General features: G+C 41.3%; 1 protein-coding gene across 5 annotated transcripts in view; it reads left to right on the top strand.

The window, feature by feature from the left end:
• fer (fer (fps/fes related) tyrosine kinase) overlaps positions 1–22,890 on the top strand; it is a 202,491-nt gene that overhangs the window by 14,484 nt on the left and 165,117 nt on the right. For all 5 annotated transcript variants that reach the window (XM_048594686.1, XM_048594692.1, XM_048594681.1 and 2 more), the window contains exons 2-3: positions 18,861–19,145; positions 19,473–19,646. In XM_048594686.1, the coding sequence (XP_048450643.1) occupies positions 18,936–19,145; positions 19,473–19,646 (384 nt within the window). In that variant the 5' untranslated portion in view covers positions 18,861–18,935. The remainder of the gene's footprint in view (positions 1–18,860; positions 19,146–19,472; positions 19,647–22,890) is intronic.

The raw sequence follows: 22,890 nt of genomic DNA, 5'->3' as shown, positions 1-22,890 counted from the left end.
TCGAGGATGTAGTCAGCCAGTCAAGTTTTGGGAGGGTAAAGATATATGGCCGATGGTTTTACACCGGATAGATTGAGGAGGTGAGTTTTTTATTCTTTTGGATGTAGTTATATTTTGCAATGGCGAGAATATGAACATGGGATGCAAGTTAATGATCAAATGGGGCTTTGAAGTTTTTAACAGACTTGTTCAACCTGAAATAATAACTGTGAATGGGGTTAGAAGAATGGCAAATGTACAGAGTTTTGGTACGTGCTTGAGACTAGGACTGTGAGCTTCTACTCATGCAATAGTAGAGATTTTTTTTTAACTGGCATTGACAACACAAGTCTAGGCAAATGGTGGAGAATTGGAGATTATTGTTGTTGTTGAAATTTCCTTTAATGCCTTTGGATGGTGTGCCTGAAGAAGGGCCCAAGAATGGATCCTTGTAGACTCCAGGGTCGTAATGCAAGGGTACACAATGAAGACGTTGTCTGGGGATGCTTTGGTTCCAATTAGCTAGGTATGAATGATTTCTTGAAGGCTGCTCCTAGCGGTTGGACAACGGTGCAGAGATATTGGATGAGCATGGTGACCTGTGCATTCACCTGTAGGAAGGGTAAGAAAGGTGGGAAAGACACCCTGATCATATTCATGGATGTTTCAATGATCACTTGGATTCAAGCCTCACTTCTATGGCTGAAACCTGGTTCGAACACTTGGTAATGATGGACAGCCATTTGGGGGTGGTAAGAAATTCAAGGTCTTGTAGAGAATATAAGAAATTGGATCAGGATTATCTCAGGTTGAATCAGCCTGTTGAAAGCATCAAACCCCTTTTGATCATGAACTTGCAGCTCATGTTTATATTCTGGCCATTGCAAAATGTAATTATGTCCAAGAGGGTAACAATACTTGCATCCTCAGCCCATCCGGAGTAAGACCATCATCTGAACCTCTATCTTCCTAAAACGTGACTGGTTGACTCCACCCTCCAAAATGGTTAGCTCATTCAAAGTTGACAACACACGTCAATGCTGAAATCTCAAGATCCAGCAATTTGCCTCCTCAAGCCAGCCCTTCCATTCAATAATATCGTGGCTAATCTCATTTGGCAACACTCCACATTTCTGCCTGCCCACCATAATCCTTCACTCCCCTGTAGAAATGTCTTTGAGTATATTTATTGACCCAGGTTGTACTACTTCTGGAATCGGGAATTCCGAAGATAATGAGCTGTTTTGATAAAAGAAAATCTTTCACATATCTGTTTTAAATGGCAGACTCCTCAACGTGAATCTGTGCCCCCCAGTTGGAGACCAATCCACGAGGGTAACCTTCTCTCAGCAACTATGATATCAAGTCCTCTTAGAATTTTATCTTTCAATATGATCAAGTTGCAGGCACAACACTTGGAGAAAAAAAATTACCTTCTCTGTCTTAAAAGGGCAACACCTAATTTTAAAACTGTGCTCCCTAGTTTTAGTCTTGCCACTCAAGATTTTTCGTGTCCACCTTCTGTTGACTGTTCAGGATCTTTTAAATATATTTTAGATACATATTTCAGATATGTTACAAGCATCCTGGGTAGCACAGTGGTTAGCACTGTTTGCTCTCAGCGCCAGGGACCTGGGTTCAATTCCAGCCTTGGGTTACTGTCTGTGTGGAGTTGGCATGTTCTGAACGAGTTTTCTCCCACAGTCCAAAGATGTACAGATTAGGTGGATTGGTCATGCTAAATTGCCCCATACTGCCCAGAGATGTGCAGACAAGATGGATTAGCCACGATAAATGCAGGGTTAAGGAGATAGGGTGAGGAGGTGGGTCTGGCTGTTAGGAGGGTTGCTGCAGACACAATGGGCCAATGGCCCCTTTCTGCACTGTAGGGATTGTATGCTTCTAGTCTATAATTCACGTATGGGGCAGGTGGGACTTGAACCCTTTTCTCCTGATCCAAAGGTATCAATTTTACCACTGCATCACAAACCCTGTTCAGTGTCTTGTATACTTAAATCAAGCCACATCATGGTCTTCTGAACTACAGTAAAAACAAGCCTGTTAGTCCAATATTTGTTCAGACTGGATAATATTCCAGTAGCTGCCTTAATTATTTGCTGTATCCATATACTAATGTTTTGTGACTCCTGCAAAGGAACACCTCTGGCTCTTGAAATTTTGCAGTCATTCAGCTTTAAATAATACTCTGCTTTTTCATTCTTCTTGCCTAAATGAATAATTTCAAATATTCCCATGTTAGGCTTCATCTGTCAGATTTTAGTCCATTTGCTCAACCTATGTTGACTTCTCTGCAACCTCCTTATGTCCTCTTGACAACATACCTTCCTTACTAAGTTGGTGTAATCTGCAAATTCAGCTATGAGACTTTGCTCCCCTCATCTTAATTATTGATCTGAATTGTAAAACGTTGAGGCCCCAGCACACACCCTGGAAGACCCCACTGCTAATCAGAAAATGTGCCATTTACTGCAATCCAATCCTCTGTCTATGCTTCATGTTACATGTAAACTATGTGCTTCTACTTTGCACAAAAACTGATGTACTTTTGCAGTACATCAGTGGACTCTCATCCGCAGCGCCTGTCATTCCTTCAGGTACTTTTATTAATTTGGTTAAATATGATTTTCCTTTCATAAAATGATGCTGACTCTTCTCAATAACTTTGAATTTTTCCACAAATTTCCAGGTAAACCTCCTTAGTGATCAACTCAAACACCTTCCAACCTAGTTGGCCGACTGTTTCCGACTGCTGCCTCCCTTCCTTCTTGAGTAGAGGGGCGATATTTGCTACTACATAGTCTAATGGAAAACTGTTTTATTTAGTGAATTGTGGAGCATTCATACAAATATACCTTGCTACCACATTAGCCATCTCTTTTAATACCCTTGGATGAAGTCCATTGGTACCAAGGGAACTTGTCAGCCTGCAGCTTCATCAGTTTGTTCAGCCCCGTATCACTGGTAATTATAATGTCATCAAGTTAGTCTCTTTCTTCCACCACTTGATTTACAGCTGTGACTGGGATTTTTTTTTTGTATCCTCTACAGTGAACAATATTCATTAATTTCATCCACCATTTCCTTGTAATCTAATACTAGCTCCCATTCTCAAGAGGATCAATACATTTGTTACTTTTCCCCTTTCTCTGTCTAGCTAGCTTTTTCTTGTACTCTAATTCCTTTCTGCAGATTAATCATTTAGTCATTCTAAGCTGTTCGGTATATTCTGACCAATCACCAGACCTGCCTAACGTTTGCACAGCTATGTGCATTTTCCTTAAGATTGATCCTTCCCTTAACTTCAGTTTAGAACCATGGATGGTGGTTCCTTCCCTTGAATTTTTTTCTATGATGTAGGTATATAGTTATTCTGAATATTCTGAAATATCCCCTTAAATGTCTGAAACACTTCCTTTGTTCATATATCTCCTAACTTAGTATCCCTATTCACTTCAGCTAGCTCAATTTTCATACCCATTTGGTGCCCTCATTTAGGCTTAAAGTATCTGTCTTAGAATCACATTTCTCCCTTTCAAACTGGACATAAAATTCCATCCATGGTCATTTCTTCCTCGAGGTGCTTGTCATTAGTTAATCCTTTCTTATCTCCCAATGTCAAGTCTATTATAACCTGCTGATCTATGAAGCCATCTCAAATGCATCCATTGAACTCTTCATCTAGGTTAGCATTGTCAACCCTATTTTTCCAGTTTATATGTAGATTAATATCACCCATGATTAATGCTACCTCTTTTCCACAAGACCTGATATTTCTCCTTGTCTACTTCATATACAACTCACCAAGGCTCCTTAGACAGTAATTTTCAAACTCATGACCTCCACTACCTAGAAGGGCAAGGGCAACCGATAGAAACTCCTCCACCTGTAAGTCCCCTCCAAGTATAAACCATCCTGCCTTGGAACTTCATTCCCGTTCCTTCACTGTTGCTGGGTCAAATCCTGGAACTCCCTCCTTGACAGCATTGTGGGTGAGCCAGCCTGGACTGCAGCAGTTCAGTAAGGCAGCTCACCATCACCTTCTCAAGGACAATAATAGAATTGGCAATAAGTGCTAGCCTAGTCAGCGATGCCCACGTCATTCATGAACAAAAAGAGGTGGAGGCTCGACAAATAGCACTTCAGTGCAAAAGATGAGACTGAAATATTTGCAACCGTCTTCCTCAAAAACAAATGTCAGGTAGATAATTCATCTTGATCTCTCCTGGGGTCTTGCGCATAAGAGATACCAGTCGTCAGCCAACTATGTGATGTCATGAAACTGCAAAAGACACTGGATACTACAAAAGTTACTGGTCCTGATAACATTCTGGCAATGGTCCTGAAGATTTGTACTCCAGAACTAGTTGCACTTCAGCTGCAACAGTGGCCTCTAACTGGCATTATCAAAAATTATCTCAGTACATCCTGTCCACAAAAAGCAGGTAAAATCCAACCCAGTGCAGTATTGCTCCATCAGTCCACTCTGATTATCAGCAAACTAATAATTTTTGTTTTATAGTGTTATCGATCTGCATTTACTCAGAAATAACCTACTCGTTGATATCCATTTTGGATGCTGCCAGGGCCATTCCCCTTACGCCTTTATTATAATCTTCGTTCAAACATGGAGGAACAGCTGAACTCAACTGGTGATGTGAGAGTACATGCCCTTGAAATTAAGGCTGCATTTGACTGAATGTGGCACCAAGGCCTTCTCTTAAAACTGAAGGCAGTGAGAATCAGGGAAACCTTTTCACTGGTTGAAGTATTATTAGTACAATGGATGATGATTGTGGTTCATGGAGTTCAGTCACCTCAGCCCAATGACTGCACTGCAGGATTCTTCTGGGCCATGTCCTCAGCTTAACAAACTTCAACTGCTTTATCAACAATGCTCCTTCAATAATAAGGTCAGAAGTGAATATATTTATTGTACCCATGACCTCCCTGCCACCCCACCTCTCCCTCTGGCCTTTTACTTCCCCAAATGCTCTGTCCCGCTTCTCCTCTTGGTCTTTTATAGTTCCCTTTTTTGTCTGTGTTTTAGTAGCAAATTCCACATTGGATAAACAGTTTCTCCTGAAATTATTTATCACTGTTTTTGAATACAGCTGTATTATGAGAAGGCAGTTACAGATAGCAAAAGGGCAAAAACTAAGGCATACCACAATGAAAAAGCCAATGGCAGTCTGAAGGACTGAGAAACTTTTAAAGACTAACAAAGGGTTATTCAGTTAACTTGTGCTCTTATTACTTGTTAATGAAAGAAAAGTAGTGCAATGTATTAAAATAGAAAGCAAAAGCTTATGTAAATACATAAAGAAGACAGAGGAACTAAAGTGAATGTTGGTCCCTCGGGACAAGACTAAGGAGTTAATTATGGGGAACACAAAAATGCTGAGACGCTAAACCAGTATTTTGCCTCAGCTTTCACAATGGAGGACACTATCCCAATAGTAACAGGTGGTGCAGAGGCGATAGAAAAGGAGAAACTTAAAAATAATTTGCATCATGAGGGAAGAAGTACTGTGAAAACTGTTGGGACCAAAGGCAGACACATTGCTAGAGTGTAAAAGGAAGTAGCAGCAGAGATTGATGCATTTGTTATAATATTCCAAAATTTCCTATATTCCCAATGAATTGGAAAAATGCTAAAGTAACATCTTTATTCAAAAAGGGAGAGGCAGAAAGTAGGAAACTTCAGACCAGTTAAACTGGTCATTGGAAAGTTGTTGAATTCATTATTAAAGAGGTAGTATTGGGGCATTTAGAAAGTCAAATCACAATCAATCGTAATCAACTTGATTTTATGAAGTGTTAAATAATCTTTGACTAGTTTTCGAGAATTCTTCAATGATCTAATGAGCAAGGTGGATAATGGGGTTTCTGTAGTGTATCTGGATTTTCAGAAGCATTTGATAAGGTGCTGCACAAATAGTTTAATGCACAACGTAAGATCACACTGGGTTATGGGTAATAAATTAGCTTGGATACAGGATTGGCTAACCAACAGAAGACAGAATTAAGAGAAACAGAGAGTATAAAAATTGGAAAGTTTTGTAACAATTGTAAAAGACATCGGTAAGACTGCATCTAGAGTATTGCATGCTGTTTTGGTCCCGTTAATTGAGGAAGGATGTAACTACATTAGGGTCAGTTCAGACAATGTTACTAATTCCAGAGATGATAGGCTTGACTTGAGAGGAGAGATCAAGCAGTTTAGCCTACACTTGCTTGAGTTTAGGGGGATGAGAGGAGATCTAATTGAGGTATATAAGATGCTAAAAGGGAATAAAGTAGACGTAAAGCAGATGTTTCCTCTAGAATGAGAGTTCATAGTTTTTGCGTCTGTTTTAAATATACCACCCTTTGGCTAAGGAATTACTTCTCTTGAAGAATCATAAATCTGTAGTAGTCACTCCCGCAGAATGCAGCGCATGCTATACGATCAATTAAATCGAAGGACGAGGTGCACAGATGTTTTCATTAGTAGTGGTCTACAAGTTATGGGGAGCAGGCAGTAGAGTTCAGGCCGAGTTGATATCAGCCATGATTGTAGTGAGTGGTGGAGCAATCTCGAGGAGCTAATCTGCCGACTCTTTCTCTGAGCTCTTAGGTAGGACACCTCTGTCTTCATTTTCTGTTTTTTGAGTCTTCCCTGATAGTTATAAATGGGCAAACTTCATGGTGCTCTAAAGGATAATTGAAAGAAGAAACAACTGATATACAAGTTCTTTTTGAGAATGTATTCCATCACACTCCTGACTTGTGCCTTGAAGTGGTGAACAGAATTTCGGGGGTCAGGAGGTGCATTACTCACTTCAGGATTCCAAGCCTCTGATCTGTTGTTGTTACCACAGTATTTACATTAGTGGTCCAGTTCGCTTCCTGGTCACTGGTAATCCACAGAATGTTGATATTGTGGGATTCGGTGATGATACGCCATTGAATTGAAGGTGTGATGGTTAGATTCTTTGTTGGAGATAGGTTCGTTGCTTGGTTGAAAATATACAAGCACTTTTTTCAATAGATTTAATGGATAACTGTCAGAAGCCAGAATATAGTGGATTTTTGGTTTTAATTGTCCCTTTTCGTAAGGATACTGAGAGGCCTGGATAACGTGGATGTGGATAAGATGTTTCCACGAGTAGGAGAGATTAAAACATGAGGTACAACTTCACAATGAAGGCAAGTCCCTTTAGAACTGAGATGAGGAGGAGTTTCTTCAGCCAGATGGTGGTGAATCTGTGAAACCCAATGCCACAGAAGGCTGTGGAGGCCAAGTCATGTAGTGTATTTAGAACACAGATAAGTTCTTGATTGTTATGGGAATCAGGTGTTACTGGGAGGAGGCAGGAGAATGTAGTTAAGAAACATATCGGCCATGATCGAATGGCAGAGCAGACTTAATGGGCTGAAGGGCCTAATTCTGTTCGTACTTCTTATGGTCTTACAAGGAGGACCAAAACCATGGTTTTCACCATCTCTCAAACCCTGACTCTAAACTACAGTTTTCATTACTCTCCTGACCACTCTTTGAGACTGAATGAGACTGTTCATAGCTTTAGTGGCCTGTGCCATTTTGAACTGAGCCTTCAACTCCATATCCGTCTCAACGATTTAACTGTTTCCTTCCGAATCTGTAATGTCACCTGTCTTCACCTCCTCTCGCTTGGTGATACCAGCGTCTATGCCTATGTTACCTCCAGACTTGATTCCCCTTGCCACCCTTGCAACTTGTATGTTTTAAACTTGAATTTACTCAAGCTTCTGCTTTGTGTGTTCTAACTCACATAAAAGTCCTGTTCACACATTCCCCTTCATTTGTGGGTCATCATTAGCTCCTGGTCTGACAGTGTTTCAGTTTTAAAATTCTCATCCTTTTCTTTAAATTCATATATGGCTTTGCTGCCTCACTGTCTCTATATGCCTTTCCAGCTGTGTAATTGCCAATCTTTGCTCATCTTGATTCTAGTCTTTTATTGTTTTAATTTTCATTGATCTTTACTTCTTGTTGTGCCTCGCAATGCTTATGTAAATTCTGAAATTCGCTTCAGAATCCTTTTGCCCTCATTCCTCATTTCTCATTTCTCTCCTTTTCAGATGTTCCTTAAAACTTACCTCTTTTTACAACACTTAAAAGATGTTTGGACAGGTATACGAATAGGAAAGCTTTAGAAGGATATGGGTCAAATATAGGCAAATGGGAGTAGTTTAGTTTGGGAAACTTGGTTGGCTTGGATGAGTTGGGCAGAAGGGTCTGTTTCCTTGCTGTATTACTCTATTGTGAGTTCAAGCCCCAGTCCAGACACTGACACACTGATGCAGGACTGAGATCTGTATTTATGGAGGTGTCATTGGGATGCAACTTCCTCTGCCTCTTCAGTTGAATGCTAAACATTCTGCTGGCACTATTTGAAGCAGGAGATTTGTCCCTCTGCTCAGCAACAGGTTATCTGGACATGTATCTCTCTGTTATATGATCTTGCTGTACACATATTGAATGCTGTTTGCTGAATTATACACGTGTTACACTTCAAAATTACTTAATTCACTGAGATGCTTTAGGAATCCTGAGACTTAGAATTGTACCATATAAATAAAAATTTGTTCTTTCTTCATAATCTTGAAAGTGTAATCTTCTGAAATTCAAAATGTAACCATTGGCATATCTGTAATTTTCAAAATATCACGGCAGCCTAGAATTTGTTGGGAAAATAATGGCAATTGCAATTTACAAGCTTTTGTTCAAGTGTAAAGTCAGCAATTTAGGAAGAGCTATGATATCAGTTGCAATCATAGCAAATTGGGTGCTAATTCATGTGTTCCCACAATAAGGTTCATGCAATGGAATATTTCCATCCACTTCCATGTCAGATTGGAGAAATTACTGCGTTTTCTTCTTGAAATAATTTAAATTTACTGTAAGAAACCAGGTATAGTACTTGATGTTAAGCATTTTTCCACTTAATTTGACTTGTGTTCCTGCACGCCACTTAACATTGATTTAAAAATAGAAAAATTAAAACCGTGAAGACGTAATTCCTGAAGTTTGGAAATTATTCCCTTGCGGCTTTTTTAAAAAAAGTTAGTTTTATTTTTTTCCTCTTTGTCTCTTGTTGTTATTTGACTTTAATGTTTGTTTCTTTCATTCATCCTTTCTCTTTTTAAAGATTTTTTTTTCTCCATTTTTTTCCTTTCTTTATCTGGGTATGTAAATCTCACTAAGAATTAGTAAGTTAGCCTCATCATTCACCAAGGTCCCAGATGCCTATTTATCTTGCTGCCCTGTTATTAGCACATACTTCCGTTAATTAACGTGCAAGAAGTTTCAAAGTGAACAGTGTGTGGGTATATGGGGATGGTGATGGGAATCTAATGGACTCTTTGCCCTGCCCTGAAAATTGTGGGCCATGATTCCTTATTCATTGAGCATTGCAACTGTGGTTACTCTTCACAAGTACTTCCTCAGTTGTAAAGTGTTTTGGCACATCCAGTGGTCACAAAAGGGGTGACATAAAAGCTATTTTTTTAAAACTAAACATAAACTGTGAAGACTTTCATCCTGTTGTGTGGAGAAGGGAAGTGTGAGTTGATATCCAAGAGACATTTTCCGTCGTTGTGCTGAGCCATACTGATAGGTCCTTCTCCCTGTAAATGTGGCTTCCTGAACTCAGTCTTCAGTCTTCTATTGCACTAAATATTTGCCTGTAGCTTTGTTTTAAATATCCATCCAGGTTTCCCTTTTTTAGACTTAATGGTCCTTGTCTTAGTCACTGCCCATTGCAAAGTATTCAATGCTGCATCAAACTTGTGACAGCAGGAAAGTTTCTTGACTTTTCTCCTCTCTTTTGGTGACATTTTTAAATTGATGGTTATTGACATCAATTTAGCAGCTAATGCAAATATTTAGTTAATCAAATCTGAAATGTTAATCAAATACAAGAAATGTCGTATCAACCAGTCACATGACTATAAACTTAGAAGCAGATTCATTAAAATAACCCGTGGCAAAAAGTTCACTACAATTTACACTGTTACAGCACCATGTCTTATGAACCAAGGTTAAACAGGTTGGGATTCTACTTATTAGACTTTGGAAGAATGAGATGTGATCTCATTGAAATGATTCTTGAGGAACATGGCCGGTAAATGCTGAGAGGACCTCTTCCCCTCATGGAAAAGTCCACGACCAAAAGGCATAGTTTTAGAAGTAAGGGGCACCAATTTAAGACTGAAATGAGGAGGAATTTCTGAGGGTTGAGTGTCTCTCGAACTCCTTGCCACAGAGAGCTGTGGGACAAAGTCCTTGTGTATATCTAAGGCGGAGATAGTTTCTTAATCAGATAGGAGAATCCAGGTTTATGGGGAAAAGGCAGGAAAATAGCTGCGAGGAATGTCAGGTCAGTAGTGATCCTGTTGGATGGTGGAGCAGGCTCAAGGGATCAAAGATAGCAAGAACTGCAGATGCTGGAGTTAGAGTCAACATAGTGTGCAGCTGGAGGAACACAGTAGGTCAGACAGCATCAAAGGAGCAGGAAAGCCGATGTTTCGGGTCGGGACCCTTCATCAGGACTGGGAAAGGGGAAGAGGGAAGGAGCTGGGAAATCAGTAGAGGGAGAACGGGTGGGTCTGGAGGAAGGTAGGTGGGATGGTGATAGGTGGATGCAGGTAGGGGGTAGTAGGGATTGGTCAGTGGGAAGTGTGGGGTGGATAGGTGGGGAGGAAGATGACAGGTTGCGTCAGGCCGAGGAGGTGGGGATGAGAGGGAGGGTTGGATGTGGGATGAAGCCGGGGGTGGGGAGATTTTAAAACTGGTGAATTCAATGTTCAGGCCATTAGACTGTAGGCTCCTGAGGCGGAATATGAGGTGTTGCTGCTCCAGTTTGCGTGTGGTGTCATTGTGGTACTGGAGGAGGCCCAGGATGGAGATGTCACCCAGGAATTGGGAGGGGGAGTTAAAATGGTTGGCGACCGGAAGGTGGTGGTGTTTGTTGCTTGTCGCACTGAGCGCGCAGATGCTCCAGGAGTCGGTCCCCCAAGTCTGCGCTTGGTCTCACTGATGTAGAGGAGGGCACATCGGGAGCAACGGATACATTAGACCAGGTTGGAGGATGTACAGAAGATCCCCTGTTGGATTTGGAAGGTTTGTTTAGGGTCTTGGATGGAGGTGAGAGGGGAGGTGTAGGGGCAAGTGTATCACCTCCTGTGGTTGCAGGGAAAGGTATGGGGTGTGGTGGGGAGTGTGGAGCAGATGAGGGACTTGCAGAATGAGCGGTCCCTACAAAAGGCAGATAGGGGTGGTGAGGGAAATATCTCTTTGGTGGGGCCGGATTGCAGGTTGCGGAAGTGGCAGAGGATGAGATGCCGGATGCGAAGGTTGGTGGGGAGGTATGTGATGACCGGGGGGCCTCTGTCTTTGAGATAGTAGGAACTGCAGATGCTGGAGAATCTGAGATAACACGGTGTAGAGCTGGATAAACACAGCAGGCCAAGCAGCATCAGAGGAGCAGGAAAGCTGACGTTTCGGGCCTAGACCCTTCTTCAGAAATTTCTGTGTTCATCCAGCTCTACACCGTGTTATCTCGGCCTCTGTCTTTGTCTTTGTTTTTGTTAGGGAGGAGAGGATTTGAGGGCAGAAGTGTGGGAAACGCCGGAGATGTGGTTGAGGTCATTTGTGATCATTGGAGAGGAGAAGTTGCGATCCTTGAAATAGGAGGACATCTGGGATGCCTGGGAGTGGAACGCTGCATCTTGGTAGCAGATGCGGCGGAGACGGAGGAATTGGGAGTATGGGATTGCATTCTTGCAGAAGGGTGGGTGAGAGGAAGTGTAGTCAAGGTAGCTGTGGGAGTTGGTGGGTTTGAAATAGATGTCAGTGCGGAGACGGAGAGGTCCAGGAAGGGGAGGGAGATATCTGAGATGGTGCAAGTGAATTTGACGTTGGGTGAAAGGTGTTAGTAATGTTGATGAACTGTTCAGGCTCCTCATGGGAGCATGAGGCAGCGTCGATACAGTCATAAATGTAGCAGAGGAAGAGGTGAGGGATGGTGCTGGTGTAACGGCAGAAGAGGGACTCTTCCACGTATCCTATGAAGAGACAGGCATAACTTGGTCCCAACCGCAGGGCTACCTTGACTATAATTCCTCTCAGTCACCCTCTTGCAAGAATGCGATCCCATTCTTCCAATTCCTCTGCCTCTGCCACATCTGGTCCCAAGATGGAGCATTCCACTCCTGAACATCCCAGATGTCCTCCTGTTTCAAAGACCGCAACTTCCCCTCTCCGATGATCAAAAATGCCCTCCAACTGCATCTCTTGTATTTCCCACACTTCTGCACCCAAGTCTTGGCCGCCCTCCTCACCCCTATCTGCCTTTCGTAGTGACTGCGCCCTCCGCGACTCCCTCGTCTGCTCCACACTCTCCACTAACCCCACCACACCCAGCATCTTTCCCTGCAACCGCGAGAAGTGCTGCACCTGCCCCTACACCTCCCCTGTCACCTCCCTCCAAGGCCCAAAATAAACTTTGCATATCCAACAGGGATTCACCTGTATATCCTCCAATCTAATCTACTGTATCCGTTGTTCCCGATGTGGATGTCTCTACTTCGGTCAGACCAGGCGCAGTCTTGAGGACCAATTTGTGGAGCATCTGCGCTCAGTATGCTATAATCAACAACACCTTCCAGTCGCTAACCATTTTAACTCCTCCTTCCACTCCCATGATGACACATCCATCCTGGGCTGTCTCCAGTGTCACAGTGACACCACACGCAAACTGGGGGAGCAACACCTCATATTCCGCCTCAGGACCCTACAGCCCAATGGCCTGAACATAGAATTCACCAGTTTTAAAATCTCCCCAGCTCCGGCCTCATCTCACGTCTAACCCTCCCTCTCATCCCCATCTCCCTGACCTGACATAACCTGTTCATTGTCTTTCCCACCTATCTGCCTCACCCTTCCCACTGACCAATCCCTACTACCCATTACCTGCATTCACTTATCACCACCCCACGTCCCCACACCCAGCCCCATCCCTCCTTCCTCTTGCCTCCTTGACCTGACACAACCCGTCCATCTTCCTCCCACCCTTCCCACCGGCTAATCACCACGCTCCCTACCTGCATCCACCTGTCACCATCCCACCTACCTGCCCCACCTCCCTCTATTTCCCAGCTCCCTTCCTACTTCCTGATGAAGGGTCCTGACCTGAAACGTTGACTTTCCTGCTCCTCTGCTGCCTGGCTTGTTCTATTCCTCCAGCTCCACACTGTTTTGACAAGGGACCAAAGACCGACTCCTGTTCCTATTTCTTATGGTCTTTATGTTCCAAAGAAAAGAAAATGTTTTGTTTGTATTGTGTGACACATTTTTCCGCATGATTTGTGGTCTTGAGTGCTGCCAATCTGAGATATATCTCTAGTGTTGTTGGACATTTTAGAGAAATACAGTTATTCACTCAAAGCTGACAGTTAAACATGAACAGAAAAATATCAATAGCTTGAATGATCTTCAGATGAACAGCAGGTTCCGTTTTTATAAAATGTTCATTTCGATTGTTCTTTTGCAGAAAATCCAATTTAAATGGACGAGCAAATAAAAAGGCATCTGTAGAAAAAAAAAGGGTTTCTTGTATACTACTAGAAAATCTTACAAAATCCCTTACAATAGCCTCTTGGTTAGCTTGCACACTCAGTTTTTCCGCCTGGCTTTAATATTTCTTCTGAATGCCAGTAGTATATGTTGTGTAGAGAAAACTGTGCAGTTTTAAATACCCCATTCTAGAATGAGCTTTTAAGCCGTCAAGTGTACGGTGTAGATCCAGCAGTGAAATAGGGATGGAACTGTCATTTTGAGTGAGGTGAACTTTGGAATAACTTCAGCCAGATGGCTGACAGGAACTTGTTGCGGGGGCGGTGGAGGGGGGGGGGGGGGGGGGAAGAAATTGCAAAAGTTATCAAGTTGTTATGAATCTGGAAGAAGTTCCTCTGGAAAGCCAGTGATTGAAGACTTTGCTATTGGAACTAATTGAGATGACAACTGTTATGTCTTTTAAGAGGAAATGAGGTAAAGAGGATTTATCATGCGATGTTGCAGAGCCATGGGTTGGATTAGAACATTGTAATTAAATTGCTAAATTACAGTGAACTGATTTGCAGTCTCTTGTAATCTTTGACCTTTATTTGCTGATGACTTATTTAAGAAAAATAGATTTGTTCACATTATCGTTCCTTTACAATGCTGTTCTGTAAGAAGAAAAATTTTAAACTTTTTTAAAACTTATTACCTTCAAGTTCATCAAGGCCCTGCAATTTCAGTTGGGCTGTATTGGTGGTCTTCATAATTGGAAGTCAGAAATGAATGGCAATCTCCTCTTGAGGGAGAATTTGTATTTTTGGAAGTTGTGGTCTTTCAGAAGACCCATGAAGGTGGCACATTTGCTGAAGTGAACTTGGCTGTATTTGATGGAGAATGCTGAATTCTCCTACTATTTTAGTCCATACTTTCCACCTCAACTAGTGCCATCAAAGTAGATTAATTTATCTCATTTTACTATTAATGGGAATTTGAATGAAAATTCATTGCTGTATTTGTGTATGTGATATGTTTTTAAAAAATTGAATTAGGTTTATGAACAAAGTTTTGATTGCATGCAGTTTCTGGCCCCTCTTTGTGTTCTGCTATGACCACGTGATTGAGGAATGGGAAAATATAATTGTCAGAAATTTTTGGATCATGTTTAACTAACTTGTTTGAGTTCTTTGAAGAAGTAACAGACCGGGTTGATAAAAGTAGTGCTATCAATAGATGTACATTGTCTTCCAAAGGACATTTGATACAAAACTGCAGAACACACTTGAGAAAAGTTTTAGCTTATGAAGTAAAATGGATAGTCGTAATCTGAACAAAATTGACTGAGTGATAGGAAACAGTCATGGAAAATAGGTATTTTTCAAACAGCAGGAAGGTTTGTAGTGGACCCTTTTCCTGATTTATACAAATGACTTTGACCATACATTGCAGGAGACAGTTTTCAAGTTTGGAGATGATAGAAAATATGAAAGAATTGTAAACTGAGGAGAACAGCGTGGAACTTCAAAATGCCACAGATTGGTGAAGTGGGTGGATAGATGGAAGATGAAATTCCTTGCAGAGAAATGTAAGAGAGATTTTAGTAGAATGAATGTGATGAGACAGTATAAACTAAACTAAACATTATTCCAAAGGATGAGTAGTAGAGACACTTGGTCTATATGTCAACAAATCCTTAAAGGTGGCAAGACAGGTAGAAAACATGATCAATAAAACATGGAGTATGGCCATCTTCTGCACTACGACAAAACTGTGATTCTGTATTTTCTGTGCATATCTCAAGCCTATTTAATCTCATTTGTGAGAGTGTCAAATTGTATACATTTGTTTTACTGCTGAATATGGGTAACGTTTCCTTGGATTAAGTCTTGACATATTAAAATAGGAATTGGCCTGAGTGTGGTAAAATTTAGTTATATCACAAATGTAAGCTGCAAATATATTTGAACCTGCTTTAAAATATTGAATTACTTTAAGGGTGGGAAGGATCCTCAAGAATTTAACTGCTGAAATGTTGGAAAATTTTTTTCAAGAATTTTGGAATGTGGTTTGTTTTAAAAATCTGCAATTATGTCAGATGTTTTAGATCTCTAATCGTAGGAGCTTCATTAAAATTTTTCAATGGAAATCTAACCACAGATGTGATATCTTCGTTTTTAAGGATGACTGTGAAATAACAAAAAGAGAGCAAAATACTGTGGGTTCTGGAGCTCTGAAATAAAAACAAAGTGCTGCAGAATCTGTACACATCTGGCAACACCTTCACAGAGAGCAACGGCGTTCATGTTTTGTGTCCAACATGACTTCATATTGAACTCAAAACCTGTTTCACTTGACAGGCCATGCTGAGTTTCTTGAACGCTCTGTGTCTTTATGAGCATGAAGCAGATTAGGTTTACCGTGCAGAGACTAGGAGGGGGATAATGTTGGTTAGGGTCACACGAGTAAGAGAGTGAATGCCAACTGTGACATCACAAGAAAGCCTTGAGTTAAACTACTCTTGGAATAACTGGAGAGAGTATGGGAGTAACATGAGTAGACCTTGAAAAATATCAGGAATACCAGGGAAGAGAGAAACTGTGGGCCAGAAGTGTGACCTATCACTGTCTCACCTTGACAGATTCCGGTTTAGCAGCATTCCAAAACGCAAATTTCTGGAGAAACTTGGCAGTCCAGCAGCATCTGTGGAGAGAAAGCTCAGTTAACGTTTCAAGTACAGTGCTATGTGGATGCTGCCAGACCTGTTGTAATTTCTTTTTTTGTTTCAAAATTCCAGCATCCACAATTCTATTTCAGTTCAGCAGTATTCCAAATCTCTGGGTTTGGTGGAGGAAAGCTGAGAGTTTATTGGTTTTGGTGAATATTGCTTTTGTTTTGCTGTTGTTTTTCCTTTTTCCAAAGTTAGGTAATGAGTTGGGAAGCAGCTGAGAGATTAAAAACATTAAATATTTATATAAAATTTTCAATTAGCTTCCCTATATTTAATTTATGTGAAAAGAGGGATGTGAACAACGAGAACTCTTAGTGTAGTGAGGTGTAATAGTATTTCTGAGGTGTGTTAGTAGAAACAATGTTTACTATCTAGTAAGTATTAATATACTAAATAGAGGAATGACTGGACTGCTTTGACTTCTGGAATGCACTTCCTGTGCAATGTGGAAAGTCTAGATAACCATATTTATAGTAGGCATTGCACATTGCAGCAGCTGGCATCAGTGTGGTGCATCCATGAAGTTGAGAACTTCACGGATAACATGTTTATAGGCATGATCCTCTTGTAGCTTAAGAGTACACTGGAAGAGGGGGAATGAGTGGCTGCCAAACGGTCAAGAAAGAAGTTACTGCGCTAGTCCCCTGGCCAATGAAAGAGCTCGAGACCAAAAAAAAGTGTGCTTATAACAGATGTCCAGATTAATTTAGGATACCTAGTTGGCATGGGTGAGTTGGACCAAAGGGCCTGTTTCCGTGCTGTACAAGTCTGACTCTATGTCAGATGTACTGTACTACTGAGCACCGGGCTGAATATAGAAGGTTTAGTGAGGAAGTGGAAAAGCAAAAAAATGGTCTGGTAAGAGATTGACAAAGGAATCAGAAAGTCATGGTTTGGCATAGAAATAGTAAAAGGAGTGCAAGGCCTATATTGTTTAATTTTAGTTGTAAGGCTTAAGTCAATATAATTATGAACCAAGTTCTTAAAGGCCTTTCAGTCCTGGCTGGTTAATAATACATGTATGTTTTCACAAGTTTCACAGAAGTTACTGAGTGAATAATGGTTAATAAGGTAGTGAATTCAGTTGATCTAATCTGGGACACCAGCTAGTGACTTCTCCCTGACTGGTCACTTGTCTCCTGTTTTGTTCTTTGCATTTCTTGTCTTCTCATACTGGTTGCTTGTAGAACCTATGTGCTAGTAGAAATCCTGAGCTCTGATTGGCTTGCCAACATACAAACAGCATATGCTTAATCTCAGATTCGTTAACGGATATGTGCCATTTTTCTGTCTAGTTAGAAAATGGTAGTCATCTTTATGATATCACTTGCTGTTCTCTGCTGACCAGTTCCCCAAGATATCAATCATTTGTAGGAACACAGTATTCAGTGGAGCTTTTCCCTTTTTTGTAAAGAGCTGTCAACTAAGATAATGAGGCACTGCAAAGTAATTTTGTGTGATTGCTTTAAGCATATGTGGTGTCATGTTCTAATGATTAATATTATTCCAATATCTAAGTGATACATTGAAGTGTTCTGGTTAATTCAAAAGTCTGACAGTATGTTTTAGCGAAATAAGCCATTTGACACTATGTGACTTAACAGTGACTGTTGTTTCCTGGAACAAATTAACTAAAAATAACAAAAGTACAAGTTACGCTGTCGCAAAATCCATGCAGAGCACATGCATAAAACTGAATTAACAACATATGTGTTAAAGATGCAGCATAATAAATTCAGCTAATGCATATGAAAAGCCAAAATAACATTGTTTCAATTCCAGGAAAATGGCGATTTCCCTTTAGAACACTTTTTAAGTTAAAAAGCTAAACCAATCTAAGAAGTAGTTGTATCTTGAAAAGTAAAGCTGTTTTACTTCAAATGTTCTAACATTTGTCCTGGAATAAAATGAGCCTCCAACATTGATTTTATGTTAGCATGGGACCTGACGGTAATTCGTAACCGTATCATGTAGCCACAAGCAAAGGCATGTTAGAGGCTTATGTTGACCACAATTTAAACAGTATATGATTTTCATACACTTTTTGCTTTATCATTATACATAATTGTCAGAAAACAGAACTCAGTCTAACAGGGTGATAAGAGGAGGTACAGGAGATTTTGCGCATGGACACAAGAACATAGTTCAGGTATTAAATGAATACTTTACATCTGTCTTCATCAAAGAAGATGCTGCGCAAGTTATCGTGAAAGGAGATAAATCAGACAATATTGAAATTGACGAGGAGCGGGTCTTCGATAGGCCAACTGTAATTGAAATATCAGGGCTGAATGAGATACATCCAAGGATACTCGGGGAAATAGGAGTGGAACACTGCATGAAACATTGTTTTTAGGACAATACCATTTTAAGAATTTCCAATGATTTATTTGTTGTACATATTTTGGGACAAACTCTTCCACGTAGAGGTGCACTAGTTTCAAAGGTTTGAGGAATGATAGAATAAGATTGTTGATACCTACTTGATCTTGGTGTATTTTATGTTACAGAATCTGAATAATATCTTTTACTGTTTTATTTATTTTTCAGAACAAGGGTCATGTTTTGATCATTAACTGGTGAATTTGCATTTAGCACAGTCGGTATTCTGGTGCCTTAGTCAATATGGGATTTGGAAGTGATCTTCGGAATTCCCATGAGGCCCTGCTAAAACTGCAAGAATCTGAGCTTAAAGTCTTGGAGACATTGAGGAAGTTTATGTCTTTACGAGTTAAGAGTGACAAAGAATATGCATCCTTGCTACAGAATGTTTGCCAACAAGTGGAGAAGCATGAAACATCTTCTCCTGTGGATACTCTAAGTAATGTCTCCAAGGTATGTTAGTATTCTTGTTTCTTGACTGCATGAATGCTTTAAATTCAGAATGTCCCTGTCTCTTGGCAGATTAATATAATGCCATGAGTGAAAAGTGCATCACTGAGAGAATTTACTCCTCCATTTTAATTTCAAAGTGCTAGCGTATGTTGTGAGCACATGTGATAACATAAATGAAGAATAGAATTCTGGTTTCTGAATGGCAAAGAATAAATTGAAATGTATTCATATAATCAAGACAGTATGATGCTTTATGATTGAAATACACTATTTTGACTTACCTGCTCACTTTTGGTCTTTTGGATCTTTTTAATTTTTGCTTTCAAGTCTTGGGCCTGTATGGTACATCAGACAGAACAGTTGAGCAGAATAATGAAAACACATGCTGAAGACCTGAATGTAGGGCCCTTGTACAGATTGACAATGATGATCAAAGATAAGCAGCAAGTCAAGAAAAGCTATCAAAGCATGCAACAACAACTGGAAGCTGAAGTGTACAAGGTAATTCTATGATTTGACTGTGAGATTGCTATTGGGAACATATTTAGTTTTTTGTATTCTGACTGTTAAGTTGCTGAGCGTGCATTCTGATTGAATGCCACCCATTGCCCTTTGATAGAAAGTTGAAACGTGGTCATTTTCTTCTTGGCAGTTGGTTTAGAGCAGTATCTTGTGACATTTTATTGTGTCAAAAAATAATCATGTGGTGGGAAAAGAAAAAATGTGGTCAGATTCATCCAAAATTGTCCAGTGAGAGCTGCTAGGTTCTTTTTGTAAATAACAGAAGGTATCAGTGCAGTGGTGAGCAACGATAGGTGCAATAGATCATGATGTACAATGAGTTTGGGCAGAAATAAAGAATACCAAGGCCAAGAGGTCATGGGTGGGAGTTCTCTATAAGCGCCCAAAGAGTTGTCTCACTGTAGGACAAAGTATAAACCAGGAACTAATGGCATGTAAGAAGAGCACTACAATTTATTCTGCATATTGACTGGACAAACCAAATAGACAAGGTTGACTTGGAAGATGAGTTTCTAGAGTGCATTGGGGATTGCTGCTTAGGGCAGTATGTTGCAGAATCTACCCAGGAACAGTTTATTTTCGATCTAGTCATGTGTAATGAGTTAAGACTAATAAGAGATCTCACAGTTAAGGATCCTTTAGGGGTTTGCGCTCAGAATGTAGTAAAATTTCAAAGTCAGTTTAAGGGAGACCAACTTGATTCCTCAACTTAAATAGGAGTAGCTACAGAGGTATGAAAAAAAGAGTTATCTCGGGCGGGCTGGATGAAGAGCAAAGTCAGTGGATGAACAGTGACCTATTTAGGCAGATATTTTATAATTCTTAGCAAAAATTTATTTTGGTTGAGAAGAAAGACTGAATGAGAAGGATGAATCACCCATCGTTGACAGGTCGTCAAGGAGGGTATCCAAACAAAAACTAAAGCATACAAAGCAGTGAAAAGTGTTGGTAAACCAGAGGATTGGAACTTTTTTTTTAGGAACCAGTAGTGGATGACTTAAAAGCTTATAAAGAGGGAGAAAATGGATTATGCAAGTAAATTGTCAAGACATTTAAAAATAAATAGCAAGAGCTTAGGGCCATAGTCGTACAGCACGAAAACAGACCCTTTGAGCCACTAGTCCATGCCAACCGAGTTTCCCAAACTAAACAAGTCCCACTTGCCTGCATTTGGCCAATATCCCTCCAAACCTTTCCTATTCATGTACCTATCCAGATGTCTTTTAAATGTTGTAACTGTACCTTCATCTACCACCGCCTCGAGCAGTTCATTCTGCTTAGAAACTACCCTCTGTGTAAAAAAAAAAAACGTTGCTTCTTAGATCCCTTTTTAAATCTTTCTCCTCTCACTTTAAAATATGTCCCCCTATGAACAAGATGTTTGGCTATTCATCTTATCTGTGCCACTTATGATTTTCTAAACCTCCATAAGGCCACCACTCAACCTCCTATGCTCCAATGAAAAAAGCCCCAGCCTATCCTTACGACTCAAACCCTCGAGTCCCGGAACATACTGGTAAACCTTTTCTGAACCCTGTTCAACTTAATAATATCCTTCCTATAGTTGGGTGACCAGAACTGTACACTGTGCTCCAAAAGTGACCTCACCAGTTTCCTAGGGGGTCAAAGAGGACTACAACAGGATGTCCCAATTCCTATACTCAATGGTCTGAGCCATGAAGGAAAGCATGCTAAACACCTTCATAACTAACCTGTCTACCTGCAGCATCAATTTCAATGAATTATGTACCTGAACCCATAGGTCTGTCTGTTCAACAACACTACCCAGGGCCCGACCAGTTTCAGTATAAGTCCTGCTCTTGTTCGTTTGGCAAAATGCAATACCTCGCATTTGTCTGAATTAAACTCTACCTGCCACTCCTCAGCCCATTGGCCCAATTGATCAAGGTCCCTTTGTAATCTTAAATAACCTTCTTCACGATACCTTAGATAACCCCCTTCAACTATACCACCAATTTTGGTGTCATCTGCAAACTTACTAACCATGCGTCCTAAATTCTTATCTAAATGGATGACATAAGTGACAAACAAAAATGGACCCATCACCGATCACTGTGGAACGTCGCTGGTCACAGGCCTCTACTCTGAAAAACAACCCTCCACCACAGGGCAATTTTGTATCCAATTGACAAGCTCTCCTGGAATCCCACGTGATCTAACTTTACTGATTAATCTACCATATAGACAAGCTTCAAGGGTGGGTTGTTTGAGGGGCTCCAATCCCAACCTACCATAAAACCCACAGACAAGGGAGGCACAGTTGTATGGCGCACTGACCTCTACATCGCCGAGGCCAGGCGCCACCTCTCCGACACCACCTCCTACCGCCCCCTCGATCGTGACCCCACCCCCGAGCACCAAACCATCATCTCCCAAACCATCCACAAGCTCATCATCTCAGGTGACCACCCACGGCCTCCAACCTCATCGGTCCCCAACCCCACACCGCCCGTTTCTATCTCCTTCCCAAAATCCACAAACCTGACTGCCCTGGTCGACCCATTGTCTCCGCCTGCTCCTGCCCCACCGAACTTATCTCCACCTATCTGGATTCCATTTTCTCCCCCTTAGTCCAGGAACTCCCTACCTACATCCGTGACACCACCCACGCCCTCCATCTCCTCCAGAACTTCCAATTCCCCGGTTCCCAACACCACCTCTTTGACCACCTCTTTACCATGGACGTCCAGTCCCTATACACCTGCATTCCCCCTACAGATGGTCTAAAGGCCCTCCGCTTCTTCCTGTCCCGCAGGCCCAACCAGTCCCCCTCCACTGACGCCCTCATCTGCTTAACCGAACTCGTCCTCACCTTCAACAACTTCTTTCAATTCCTCCCACTCCCTGAAGACAAAGGGGATGGCCATGGGTACCCGCATGGGCCCAAGCTATGCCTGCCTCTTTTGTAGATTACGTGGAACAATCCCTCTTGGGTACCTACACTGGCCCTAAACCTCTTCCTCCGTTACATTGATGACTGTATCGGCGCCGCCTCGTGCTCCCACGAGGAGCTCGAACAGTTCATCCACTTCACCAACACCTTCCACCCCAACCTTAAGTTCACCTGGACCATCTCTAACACCTCTCTCACCTTCCTGGACCTCTCTGTCTCCATCTCCGGCAACCACCTAGAAACCGATATCCATTTCAAGCCCACCGACTCCCACAGCTACCTACAATACACCTCCTCTCACCCACCTTC

The sequence above is a fragment of the Rhincodon typus genome, chromosome 3 (genome assembly GCF_021869965.1).
Source record: "Rhincodon typus isolate 14 chromosome 3, sRhiTyp1.1, whole genome shotgun sequence".
NCBI classification, from domain to species: Eukaryota; Metazoa; Chordata; class Chondrichthyes; order Orectolobiformes; family Rhincodontidae; genus Rhincodon; species Rhincodon typus.
The sequence above is the reverse complement of the archived record's forward strand: the minus strand, read 5'-3'. Positions and strand labels throughout refer to the sequence as shown.